The sequence below is a fragment of the Muscardinus avellanarius genome (assembly GCF_963383645.1).
Source record: "Muscardinus avellanarius genome assembly, chromosome: 6".
In the NCBI taxonomy this organism is placed as follows: Eukaryota; Metazoa; Chordata; class Mammalia; order Rodentia; family Gliridae; genus Muscardinus; species Muscardinus avellanarius.
In genome coordinates, this window is record NC_137791.1 from 128,639,324 (window position 1) to 128,653,472 (window position 14,149).

The following is a 14,149-nucleotide window of genomic DNA, read 5'->3' on the forward strand; positions in this document are numbered from 1 at the left end:
CTGCAGTCTATGTGAGCGGACCAAAGAGAAAAGAGAGGGGTAAAAGAAGACAAATTAAACCCAAGGTGGCTACCCTCCATATGCAAATAAAAATGCTCCTGGAACTCTTCCTGGTCCAGAAACTCACTCCTTCTCTAAGAAGGGATGAGGAGAGCCGTTAGACTCATTCATATACACCTGTAGTTTGTCATTCATGTGTATAGTGAATAAAAAAAAAATCTAAGTCAAATCTTACAAATTCAGCACCCCAAACTTTTTGACAAGCAAAACAGTTTTGATTTCATGTTTTGAATCTTTTTTTTCTTTTTTGCAGTACTGGGGATTAAACTCAGGGGCATTTGACCAATGAGTTATGGCCCTTAGCCCTATTTTTTATTCTTTATTTTGAAACAGGGTCTTAGTAAGTTGTGGAGGGCCTCACTAAGTAGCTGAGGCTGGCCGCGAACCTGAATCCTCCTGTTTCCGCCTCCCAAATACTGGGATTATAAGTGTGTGTTACCATGCCTGGCTAGCAAAACACTTTACACGTTTGATTTCATCTTTAAAAAATATTTGTTTTGCGTTATTGGGGATGGAACCCAGGGGCATTGTATCTCTAAGCTATACCCTCAGCCCTACTTTTTTTATTCTTTATTTTAATGGAGGGCCTCACTAAGTAGCTGAAGCTTGGCTCAAACCTGCAATCCTCCTATCTCAGCCTCCCAAGTAGTAGTATTACAAGCATGCGCCACCACGCCTGGCTTGATTTCATCTTCAAATGGATTGAAAGAGGAGAAGGAGGAGGGTGTACCTTTTTGTAAAGCGTTTCCAATTCTGCTGTGATGCTCTGCTCCTGTGCTATCCACGCTGGCCTTGAGGGGAATGGCTTGATGGGGCTGGGCAGGGCTATGATTCTACCATCATCTCCAAACCATCCTCTCCCCTGTGGGTCAAGTGGAGGGAAGGAATATATATATATATATATTCTATTTGGACAAAAATCATTTATAAAACAAGCATATTCAGGAAAATTATGTGTTGCTATACATATTTCATGTACCTTCTTCATTCATAATAGAATTTCCCCTCAATGGACACTGAGCTTTTACAAATCTCCCCCCATAATTCTAAGAGCCTTCTACCCCAAAAAAGCTTAAGAAAAACTTTCAACAAATGCTTAGGAAAAAAATTAGGCTCTATTCATTAAAGATTTAAGGGGAAATAAAATTGAAACGAAGATCATTCTCTCTAGAGACAAACAACTCCGTGCATGGGAGAGGTCTCCAACATCTTTCTAACCCTGCAGAAGCTCAGCTCTAGCTGGAAGAAGATGGCTTTTGAGGAGCTGAGGGGTTGTGCTGTTGAAGGATCATGAAAATGTCCTGAGAGAGAAAGTTAACACAAGCAAAAGGAACCAATTTCTACAAACAAGCTCTAAAGGAGAGGCGTTGCGGGATGGACTGCGTAGGAGCCAGCGCCCAGCTCCACGGGAGCAGGTCCACTCACCGGATCCTGCGTCAGAAGCCGGTTCTCCATGATGTTCTGATTGGTGCGCCCCACCTCCGGCCTCACCCCGATGTAAAGGCCTTCGTCCTCGAGGAACCTGGGCTGCACATTCTCAGGAAGCTTCTTATAGGTAGGCACTAGACAGCCCACAGAAACCAAAAACATACAAACAAACTACACCATGAGTGCCAACTTCAACAACGCACACGGCCACTTGGCAAGGGAAAACAACCACCAGAGATTTATTTATGTTGTGTGTGTGTGTGTGTGTGTGTGTGTGTGTGTGTGTGTGTGTGTGGTACTGGGGTTTCTGGAAGCCCTTCTACCTCCGGGCTACACGCTCAGACCTATTTTATACTTTTTATTTGGAAACAGGGTCTCTTTTTATTTGGAAACAGCCAGCGCAGCCGGCTTCGAACCTGCGTGATCCTCCTGTCTCGCCTCCCAAGCGCAGGGATTACAAGCGTGCGCCACCACGCCCGGCTTATTTATGTTCTCGAAAGCTGCAATTTTCCAAATTAATTTCTGGAAGCAGAACTGAGGAAAAGATGAACGTGTTTTGCATTGAAATGACTACGATTTGCATTATCATATTGTGGAATCATGTGTTTAAGGGGTAACACGTGAAAAATTTAGCACCTAACTCCAGCGGGGGGTGTGATGAGAAGAATGAGAATATAATAATTGAGCCAACGGTTCTAGATAAATATTTTAGCGCTATTATTCTTTAGTTGGGTGACTTTGGTCAGGGCCAGACACCGTTTTGAGCTCTAGCCTTCGGAGATATTATTTTCTTACTTTACTCTGTTCCTAGGAGAATTACGTGAGGTAAAGTATGAGGAAGTACTGTATAATTAAAAGTTTCTTTGAGGGCTGGGGGTAGCGGGGAGCTCAGCAATTTTTTTTTCATTTGCCTAATATGCATGATGCCCTGAGTTTGACCCTCACCACTACAAAAAAGAAACTTTTATTGAGTAAATGTGTGACCATTATTTCCTACATTGTTCATGCTTTGTTTTCTTTTGAGTTTTCTTGTTTTTTTTTTGTTTTTTTTTTTTTTTTTTGGTGGTACTGGGGTTCCTGGAAGCCCTTCTACCTCCGGGCTACACTCCCAGACCTATTTTTACATTTTTATTTGGAAACAGGGTCTCCTAAGCCAGCGCGCGCGGCTGGCTTCGAACCTGCCCGATCCTCCTGTCTCTGCCTCCCAAGCGCGGGGATTACAAGCGTGCGCCACCACGCCCGGCTAGTTTTCTTGTTTTTAATGCACTTACATAGATGTATTTTTTTTGTGTGTGTGTGCGTGGTAGGTACTGGGGATTGAACCCAGGAACATTCTACCTCTGAGCTACACCCCCAGCCCTTTTTATTTTGAAACAGAGTCTCACTCACAAAGTTGCTGAGGCTGTCCTAGAACCTGTGATGTTCCTGTTTCCGCAAGCCTCCCAAGTCCTGGGATTACAGTCATGCACCGCCACACCAGGCAGATTTCTTTATACTTTTACTAGTGCGCTGCAATTTACATCACGGTGAGTCTGTGTGGTACAAAGGTACAGGCACGCAGCTCTTGGTGAACTTCCTTCTACACATCACCCTGGCTACACCCTCCTCCCTCCCCACAGGCTAGCAACACTGGCAGTAATAACTTTCTATACTACCAAAGCATTATTTGAACTTTTCCTTCTAAAAACTCATGAGACTCTGACCTCCAGGCCGGGTTTGCAGTGGCACCCGAAGACTGAGCAGGAAGGAGCTGTTAATGGGAAAGGAGAGTGAAGGCCCAAGGAAACCGGAGCTACAGCCCTGTACTGCAAGATTCTTCAAACCACAGATTTTGTAGCAGATGTGTGCTACAAAACAGCAGAGCCCTCCATTTAGTCACAGCCAAAATGGGGGGGGGGGATCTTTATTCTTAAATAAAGAGTGTTGTGTCTATGCTCATAAATCCAGCATAGTTCATGATAAAGTTAAACGATTACAAAATATAATATTAGTCGACTTAGACTTTTATGGACTGGACTAAGTGAATGGCTGCCACCTCTGTTCCACTCATAGGTCCCCTGACAGCTGTCTGTCTAATAGCACTTATAGGCCCTTGTATCCTTAACTGTATACTCCAAAGTAGATACAAGCTATAAAACTTCTGGTGCTCCACAGTTCGGACCTTTATCAACCTTTACCACAGAAAGAACAGCCAATTAAAAAAAACTCGAGCTTCTCAAGGATATGAGAAAAATTAACAACAGCCGTGGGAAATGTGATACTCTGTCTGTGTTAAGTCTGGGTAGCTGCTAAGTCTTTCCTTTGTTCCGGAAGCCCATGAAACCGAAAGGCCCGCCCACCCTTTCCCCTGCTTCCAAAAAAAAAAAAAAAAAAAAGGGAAAACATTTCTGTGATTGGTTAGTTTAAAAATACCCTGCAAAGTCTCACCCCCATACTAGCTGATGCCATCAAAGAGGGTCTGTGAGCTGATAAAATTTTCTGCCTAGCTCAGAGGGCGGCAGTCACCACACGGCTAATTAAAGCCTTTCATGGTTAAAAAAAAAAAAAAAAGATTACACCGGAGCCCCTATCACCTAGGGATGCCGTGTTTACCATTCTGTGACCCTAGCCTCAAGTGCTCAGTAGAGTAGCATGCAGAGCAGGCCAGCTGAGAAGCCACAGGCTCCAGGGATGCAGTAGGCAGTGTTCTCTAGGTTTGCCCATGTAGTGACAAAATCACCCAATGGCGCGTTTCTCAGCTTGAGCTTGAATTCTTATCTTTAAGCAATATATGGCTGCACTCATACCTAAAGATTGGGCACTTTTTTCTTTTTATTGTCTTTTGCAGTATGGGGGATGGAACCCAGGGCCAGCTTCATCAACTTAGTGAGGCCCTCAGCAACTTAGTGAGATCCTGTTTCAAAAAAAAAAAAAAATATATATATATATATGGACTGGGGTTTTGCTTAGAGATAGAGTGCCCCAGAATTCAATCCACAGTACAAAAAACAAAAAAAGAAGGGGGGAAGATGGGGTTATAAACATGCATAAGTAGAAATCTCACTATGTTCCTCCCTGGCTTGAACACGCCCTCCTCTGGAAGCCACGGCTCTCATCAATAGCAAAGGTGACAGGGACAGCAGTTATGATATTTGAAGAGCTACTATGTGTTAGTCATAATACTCGGCCTTTTACTCATATGATTTCCTCAATTAAACTAAATGCCTCAAAGCCAGGCTTGGTGGCTCACACCTGTAATTCCAGCATTTAAGGAGGCTAAGATAGGAGGATAAGGTTCATGGACAGCCTCAGCTACTTAGTGAGGCCCTTTGCAACTCAGTAAGACCCTGTTTCAAATAAAGAATAAAAAATAGGGCTGGGGGTGCGGCTCGGAAGTACAATGCCCCTGGGTTCCATCCTCAGTACCGCAAAAATAAGTAAATAAATAAATAAATAAATAAATAAATATAAAAAATTAGATGCCTCAAGTTACCTTTTAGGTAGTTTTATTTCCTCCTGTCTCCACCTGAGGCCCTTGCTCAAGGTTTGGCTCCCCATCCCTGTGCGCCTGGCCACCCTGTTGTCTCTTTACCGTTCCCTCCCTGGGGCAGGGAAGAAGATGGATCCCTGATTGGAGTGGGCCTCGGGTATGGTGTTTCCATCAGTATCCTCGCTGCCGTGATCCCAAATACTTGACAATCACAAATCAGAGAAGGGGAGATTTAATTGCTCACAGTTCTGGAGGCCTCAGTCCACACTGGGTGGGTCACATCTAGAGAGCTCAGGGATGGCAGCGGGAAGCACAAAGGGAGGCCCCAGGGACACTCCCACAGTTACCACCCTCTCCAGCCACACCCCACCTGTCCATCTTACCACCCAGAACGTCCATTAATCCATCAATGGATTCATCTCTGATGAGAATAGACTGTCATTATTGAATCATTTCACTTCTGAGCAGTTTTGCATTGTCAATACTTGCATTCTTCCAGGGGACAGTCTATATCTAAACCGTAACATGCAACGAGGCCTCTCTACCCTGCTTCCATGGCCCTTGCCAGCCCCCATGTCTGGCCCCGTCTGCTCAGTCCCCAGAGGGGTTGCCTATGGTCTCACCTCTGTCTGTTCCGACTCAGGTGGGCTCTGAGGAAAGGCCTACCAGCAGTCTCCTGGGTGAAAGCACAGGGACAGCCTGCTTCCTCACTGACACTGCTGCAAATGTATTTCTTTGTACTCCCAAGAAACACCAGGCGTGCCACAGAAGTGTGTCAGTGGGGTGGGGGGAGGGCAACTAGATCAGTGTGTGTGTGTGTGTGTGTGTGTGTGTGTGTGTGCGCGCGCGCGCGCTGTGTGATACTGGGAATTGAGCCCAGAGGTAGTCTATCTCTGAGCTATACTCCAGCTCTTTTTATTTTTTTTTGTTTTGAACAAGGTCTCACTAGGTTACTGAGAGTCTCACTAAGTTGCTGTGTCTGGTTTTGAACCTGTGATTCTCCTGTCTCAGTCTCCCAACTACTGGGACTACAGGTATACGCCCCCATGCCTGGCTTAGCTACCTATTTTAAAAAGAAACTGGGATGTCCAAGACATTTCAGCATAAATGATTCAGGATGATCTATCAAAATGAAACAATTTGTCCTTGATTCAACATTGAATTTGAACTCAGATAATAGGAAAGTTGTGTCTCAGAATCCCATCAAGATGTACTTATCTTGTACTTGTACATGTCCCAGATAGTAGGAGAGAGAGAGAGAGAGAGAGAGAGAGAGAGAGAGAGAGAGAAGGAAGAAGAAGAAGAAGAAGAAGGAGGAGGAGGAGGAGGAGGAGGAGGAGGAGGAGGAGGAGGAGGAGGAGGAGAAGAAGAAGAAGAAGAAGAAGAAGAAGAAGAAGAAGAAGAAGAAGAAGAAGAAAGAGAGAAAGGAAGGAAGGGAGAAAGAGAGAGGAGAGAGTAAGTAAGGCTCAGTCCCCTTACCCACCCAAGGGAAGCTATTTTGGAAATCCCCCATTTCATATTTTAACTGAGCGGGCAGGAGGTCCCTCTGGCACTGTCAGAAGAAAAGAGCAAATGGCATCCTAGGTCATAAAGGAAGCCTGGCCTAGGAATTGCGGGTTCATCAGATAGGTCAGACAACAGAAACTTGGACATATCCCCAAGCCTGAGAAACTTTGCCCAGTCTAAATTGCAGGGTCTCACACATTTTTGGCTTCCAGAACTGAAAACAGATTTGATGAGGGGCCCCAACACAGTACCCAGGTGTTTCTTCTGCTACTCAGTAAATGAGCATTTGTGGAATGGATTTTCCTCACGGTCTGTATTCTTTTGTCTGAAGATAATTTCCTTGATTATGAAATCAGATTAGAAACTGGAATCAGTTCTGGGAATAAGCCATCCTTACTTATCAGCCATATTTCATCTGTAGGAGAAGGGAGATGTGCAGATTAAGAAGCGCAGGTACCTGTCAGCCTACTCGGTATGAAGAAGAGTTCTTTTTCCTTCTGCAGCCAAACACGATCACCTTCATAATCCGCGGGTCTGACTGCCACAAAATCGTCAGCTGCGTGAGCTAAGCCCAAAAGGAACTCTCCAGCATCTTCATCATTAAGCAGCTCTTCCTCATCCTGCCCAAGGTTAAAACAAAAACAAAATCATGCCGAGATCCTTGGTTTACTTAGGACAATAATTAGCTATACTGAGCTCATCAAACTTAACATGCCTTAAAACAAACAATTATCTTTTTCTTTTAAAGAAAGCATACAACTATTACCTTTCATATTTAACAAGTGGGCTTTTATTAGTACTTTTTTTTTTTTACTATTCTACACACCTGGAAAATGTCAGAATGGGAAGAGCTGGCTCCGAAGAGAAAAGCAAAGCAATCAAAATCCTAACAAATCCAGCTTCCTGGGAAGGCACTTAACTGTTGACATGTATGTAAAGAACTTGGGCTCGTGAGTCATGTGACATTTGACCTTCCATCCGGCACTGACCCGAGGACCCAGGCAGTGATTATATAGGGGTGGCAGCTCCACGCTCTCCTCAGATGGCCTGGTTTTAAATTCTAGCTGCAACTTCTGCAGCTGGGGGGACAGCAGGGGACTTCTTTAACCTCCTGCTCCTTAAGTTTTTCCACTGTAACATGGACATACTGATACAGCTTACCTCTTAGGACTTTGCAAGGATCAAATTAAAATTATGCAGGCAAAGATTCTAAGCTCAGGGGCTATGATATGTTGAGGTCTATTCCAACATTTTCTTCCTCCTTTTTCCCTTCTCCTTCTTCTTTTTATCTTTCTCCTCTTTTAAAGGTTTAAACCTGGCTCCCATATTTAAACAATGTCTTTCCTATGTGGTGAAGACTATGGCGTAGCTGAAGACAAGAGCGGCAGACTCGCTACCTGCTCCAAATATTTCTTCCCCATTTATGTGAAGAAGGGAAAGACAGTCTCCATGGAAACCGTGCTCACTGCATAGCTGAGAGATAGAGCGACCAAAACATCAGAAAAGCAGTGATCCCCAGTTGCAGTGTGTAATTTGCCTTGACCTGCTGCCCTTCTGCTTTGGAGAGCAAGGGCCGACGGAGACGAAGGAAGAGACGACAGAAGAGGGAAGCCGGCCAAGGCCTCCGGATGGTCTTCAACTGTCCCGAAAGACTTAAATCCACTATGAGTATGGAAATAGTTAAAAAGTGTCTGGGCCGACCAGAGTGGGAACTGCAGATGGGGGGCTCCAAAGTGGGCAGAATTTAAAAGGGCAGTTAGGTGAAGGAGACAGTTCAAATAACGCTACATCTGCGTTTGAAAGTGTCATAACCAATCTCTCTAACATGCATGAGGAGTCAGGGGCAGGGGCGGAGTCGGGTGTGGAAGGAAGACAAAGCTGTGCGCAAGTAGGATTCTATCACTTTGAACCCCATTATGATGTACAGTTTCAATGCACCAATGGAGGTATTAAAATTATGAAAAGATAAAAAATCATAGTGACTTTATTTTATTTGGTGCTGGGGATGGAACTCAGGGGCTATTCTACCTCCGAGTTACACCCCAGCCCTATTTTTTTATTTTTTATTTTGAAACAGGGTCTCATGGAGTTTCAGAGGGCCTCACAAAGTGGATGAGGCTGGCGGTGAACCGGGATCCTCCTGTCTCAGCCTCCCAAATGCTGGGATTACAAGTGTGTGCCACCACGCCCAGCTTCATAGTGACTTTAATTCATTGGCTACATAGTTTTATGGAAGTAAAGTTTTAGTGATAAAGTTATTACTGATAGAAGTTCTTTACTATTTAATAATAAAATAATGTTAAATAAAAGTAAAAGGACAGTTTAGAGACACAGTGAAGAGACAAGAGGAAGGGCGAAGGATCCTTTGGAGGCAGGAATATGACCACAGAAGATGCCTACGAGCTGACACGTCTGCCTTCCAAAGGCGGAATCTACGTCTCCTCCCTTTGAGAATATACTGTCCTTCGAAACTTGCTTCTAATAAGTAGAATATGGCGGGTGCAGCACCGCGCGTCTTTTGTCATAGGTTCTAAAAGGCACTGAGACTTGCTCCTCCTGTTCTCTCTCAGATCCTTTACTTTAGAGAAGCCTGCTGTCCTATCTTGAGAACACTCTGGTTCTATCATGGGAAGGTCTCCATGGCGGAGGCGGATGAGCCACCCGGCCAGCAAGCCCCCAGGCTCAGCCCAGCCTTCAAGGTGCCTGCAGCCTTGACCGTCCCGTCTGAAGTCTCCCAAGAGACCCGAGCCAGAGCAAGCTGAATATACTTGCAAAGCAAGCACCATAGAATATGCGAAAGTATTCCCATGATCCCGTAGACCTAGGTAAGAAAATGCATTTCTGGGAGGTATTTCTCCAGGGAGGAGTCACAGGTTGAGCGCAGAAATATGTCAACTAAACAAAACTTTGGAACATTCTGGTATGTTTACCATTGTGCCTCCTCCTTGCATAGGTGGTTCTTCCTCCTCTTCTCCCTCCTCTTCTTGTTCAGCTCTGCCTCTAGCTTTCACTCTTGGCTTTTCCTCTGGTTCTTCTGGTTCGGGATCGAAGCTGAATGTGAAGAAGTTATAGGCCTCCTCTGCAGAAGGGAAACCAGGTGGAGCCTACGGAGAAGCCAAGGGCAACAGCAATTTCAGATGCAGAGTGGGCTCTGCACAATGAACGCACCGTTGGCTCGAGGCGAAGGCTTCCTGGCACAGTTAGGCCCCTAACTATATGGTCCTTGTATTGCACTGTGTCTTACTGGATGACTGGCTGGTAATGAATTTTAACAAGTGCAACTACCAATTGGGGGCCTTTTAAAATAATTAACGCTAATTAGTTCCTTTTCAAACCCAGCAATTATTTCCATTCCAGTAAGCATATAAATATATCGTTTAGAGTAATAAAAGCTTTAGAAAGATTATTAATATGCCAAAAATCCCCAGATCCATCGTTCTATAGGCCAATGCTGAGATGATTTTATTTCTGAGAAATACTCTCGAGTTAGTTTCCTCCTTTATAATGAAAGCTGGTGCAGCATTTTTTCTCATTACTGACATTTTCTGCTTTCCACGCACCCTTTACCCAAATGCAGCAGTTTCTAATTCCTTCACTAGAGTGTAGGAATTTTGAAAGCAGGACCATTTCTTCTTCTTATTTTTTTTTTGCATGCAACATGGTAACAGAAGTGAGGTATGTAGATGGCCATCTCTTATTAGATGTTTTTAAAAAAGACAAAAAGATGACTTTAAATGACAGGTTCTCTCACCTGGGGTTTCGACTTGATTTTTCGTTCTGTATCGCGGAACTTTACTCTTAGATAACTCTGAGAATCATGTTCTTGTTGACTTTCTTTCACCTCTTTCCCTGGCTGTGTGAATGGAAGCAGTGACAGATAAACCATCTAAGTCAAGAATGTAAGGATGCGTTAGATCGAGGGCTACCTCTCCGAGGACTTCTATTCTGACCACTGAAGCCCCTCCTCATTCCAGAGGAACGAAACGCTTACAGACTCCAAATATTCTTGAAGGTTAAGGTTGCTGAGTATTTTCTTACTCAACCCTGACTTTCTCAGGACTAAAAAAATATAAAATTTTATACTCAATAAACCCTACAATGAAAAGTGTTATTTCCTGTAGATCCATAGAGTTCATGTCACACAAGATCTTTTCCAGTCTATAAAGAAAAGCATCAATAATCCCTAATTATAAAAAAAAATCTAATATATAGACATCCTCCAGGGCACGGACCTGTCCTCACGGAGCCTCAGAACCTGCTGTCCACATTGGTGAGCTCAGCCTTCTGTCTATGCAGGTACTGACATGCTTGGGACCAGAAGAGTCTCATCCATGTATGTTTCATAACATAAACATGCATATGATCTTAGAGATATCATATAGATATATACAAATATATATCATATGGATATACACAAATAATATATATCATATAGATATACACATATATACATATATATATACATATATATATATACATATACATATATAAATAAATAATATATGAAGATAAATATAGGGGGAGCTGTTTTGGAAAGAGGACCGAAGTCTAAACACAAAATTCATTTATGTTTCATATACCTTAAGTACATAGCTTGAAGGTAATTATACACAGTTTTTAATGCACCTGTATTTTGACTGTAACTCAGCACATAAGGCCAAGTATGAAATTTTCCATCTGTAGTATTATATTTATACTCAAAATGTTTTGGGTTTTAGAGATTCCCAATTTCAGATCTGCAGGCTAAGGATGCCTAATATGTACTCACTGATGTGACAGTTCTTCTATGGCTTGATTACAAAGTATATTAGTTTTAATCCTGAGCTCTCTTCTAAAGTATTAATTAATATTTTCAATACCACAAAGACAACTGTCTTGCAGACATCTCAAATTTTCAGTCTTAATATATTGAGCTCAGTATTAATCAAGATATATGATTTGCAAATATATTCCTCCTCTGTGTCATCTTTTTCTTGATAGTTTTCTTTGAAGCACAAAAGTTTTTTATTTTGATGAAGTCCAATGTATATATTTACTTTTTTGTTACTTGTGCTTTGGGTATATCTAAGAAAACCATCACCTAATCCAAGATACTTCAAATTTTATATACCCTGATCCCAAGGCTAAGGTTAAGTACTATTTGGATGGGCTTTTTTGTGTGTGTGTGTGGTACTGGGGTTCCTGGAAGCCCTTCTACCTCCGGTCTACATTCCCAGACCCATTTTTAAATTTTTATTACTATTTATTATTATTATTTTGGTGGTACTGGGGTTCCTGGAAACCCTTCTACCTCTGGGCTGCACTCCCAGACCTATTTTTACATTTTTATCTGGAAACAGGGTCTCCTAAGCCATCGCGCGCAGCTGGCTTCGAACCTGCGCGATCCTCCTGTCTCTGCCTCCCAAGCGCGGGGATTACAGGCGTGCGCCACCACACCCGGCTTGGATGGGCTTTTAATGGCACCCACCGCAGAACTGAGTGACCCTATATCCCCATTGGTTATTAAAATGTCTCCTACCCCCACTGATCTCCTCAAAGGCAGGCTAGGATTGTCATCACTGTGTATTCAGAGCCTGCTGGATCCCTGGCAGGCAGGCAGGAGCCTTGAATACTTGCTGGCTGAACAACAGGAAGGTGGTGTTAAAGGATCAGACGCTGCATCACCTGGATGGTAACCAGGGCCACAGGTGGAAAAAAAAAATTTGGCGTCATATCAAGTTGTTGTGGATTACTACCTTGATGCTTCTGTGTTCTGGGAGATTACATTTGTTTTTTTATTCCAAGTTTTCTGAATAAAAAGGGAGATTAAAAGCAAGAGAGATTAAGCATTGTTTTGTGTTGGTAAACTTGTATTACCCCTCAAAGTATTCCCAACTGGTTTTTCCTTTTCAATCTGACCACAGCCTCTAACAATGCCACATACTTAGAGAGTGTTAACTAAGTGCCAGGAATTGTCCAAAACACTACTAACATGTTTTAACTCTTTTAATCCACCGACAATATAAAGAATTAGTCTCTGATACTATCCCTGTGTTACAGAAAAGAGTACGAAGGTCCAGAGAACAGAGAAGCTACATGTCAAAGTAGCTTAATAGTCTACTACTCACCTCGGTGCCAAATTCTGTCTCCACTTCTCTCTCACTGGGACTTCGTAGGCGCCTGGGTCGTGGGGTGGGAATTTCCTGCAGCAATGCACTTTCTGCCTTGGACTAAAGAATGAAACAGAAAATGACTGCTACATAACATCAGGAACGCTATGAAAACCTCAGTCACCATCTCTGCAGAGAGCAATCAGGGAAAAACAGACATTATACCTCTTCAAGGGATCGGAGTGGGGCCCCAGGTTGGAAGAATGGCATTAATTGTCAAGCACAATTTTCATCTGTGTCAATGCAAGAGACGGCATTAACATTGAGAATCGAAAAAATAAATCGAAGGGTATTCAAATCCACGCAAAGCAAGCTAGACGGCCCTAAAATACCACAATCAGCAGGGAATACAATGTTCTTATGATTTCTCTCACCCGTGCGGCTTGAAGTTTCTCCCGCATCCGTTCCCTCATGGAAAATTCTGCAAAGCCCGTTCTGGAAGCTGAAGGGATTGGAGGTAAGCCTTAAGAAGAAAAAAAAAAGAAAGAAAGAAAGAGAAGAATTTTGTTTTAAACATTTCTTTTTCGAAGAGAAAATTAAACTTAAAAAAATGAGAGAATGCAATTTTATTTTGCCAATTCAGAGCTTCACATAAGCAAACAGGAGACAATGCTGATAACCTTTTCTTTCCTTTGACCTACTAAGTACACATCTCGGGTTCGTTGACATGGATGGTAAAACCTTGAAACCTTGGTCCTGCCAGGGCCTGGTACCTTGGTTTAACTAAGAATAAAATGAATAACAGATAACTATTCAGGGCACAGAAACTCTTACCAACTCAATTCCTTTGGGAAGAGACTCTCAAATTTGCTGATTTGAGAAGTAGGGTTCTCAGGTAATGAGTTTCAGGATTTAACTTTCACTGTTACCAGAGAAACTTTTTTTTTAAAACAGGACTATGTCATACACCTGGGCTCTATGATAGAGAAAATATTTTGTATATTTTTGTATACAAAAACATTTGTATATTTTTTTAACACAGACGTCAACACCCTGGACCATGCATGACAGCTACTGAGTGTGAGACACTGTGACAATCTCACATGCCCTTTCTCATCAATCTCCATGGCCCAGGTGTCTTCACTCGGTCTTGTGAAGACAAAATTCTGAAACTCTGTACGCTCCATGACTGGCTTCACCATCACACACCTGGGAAGCAGAATGCTTGGGATCGGGTCCAGTTCTGGGCTCCCTGATGCTCTGCACCATTAAAACAGAGATGGACATAAAATAGAGTCATGAACATTAGCCTGGTTGGAGCAGGGAGTCTCCACTGGGATAAGGGAGGAAATGAGATTGCTGAGTTTGGGGTTATGGGATGGGAGCCTCTGATGTCCCATGAAGGAGACTTGACCATGTCCTCCAAGTAGTGCAGAAGACTTTAAGGAAGTGGGGAAGGAGAGAGTTGCCGTTGACAGCTTTTTCAGGACTGCACCTGGCTACAGGTTATAAGATGGCATGGGTAGAATGGCTGAGGGACCAGCTAGGATGTCCTAGTGTGAGACAGAGCGGAAAGAGGGTTGCTGGTAGTTAGTGT

The 14,149-nt window shown here is 43.2% G+C and overlaps 1 protein-coding gene across 1 annotated transcript in view; it reads right to left on the minus strand.

Moving 5' to 3' along the window:
• The window catches only part of CC2D2A (coiled-coil and C2 domain containing 2A), a gene marked incomplete at its 3' end in the record, with an annotated part of 108,649 nt that overhangs the window by 72,629 nt on the left and 21,871 nt on the right, over positions 1-14,149 (minus strand). The window contains exons 4-10 of the mRNA XM_080697344.1: positions 12,987-13,075; positions 12,571-12,672; positions 10,215-10,316; positions 9,394-9,567; positions 6,921-7,083; positions 1,486-1,622; positions 791-922 (exon numbers count right to left, since the gene is read on the minus strand). Of these exons, the coding sequence (XP_080553470.1) occupies positions 791-922; positions 1,486-1,622; positions 6,921-7,083; positions 9,394-9,567; positions 10,215-10,316; positions 12,571-12,672; positions 12,987-13,075 (899 nt within the window). The remainder of the gene's footprint in view (positions 1-790; positions 923-1,485; positions 1,623-6,920; positions 7,084-9,393; positions 9,568-10,214; positions 10,317-12,570; positions 12,673-12,986; positions 13,076-14,149) is intronic.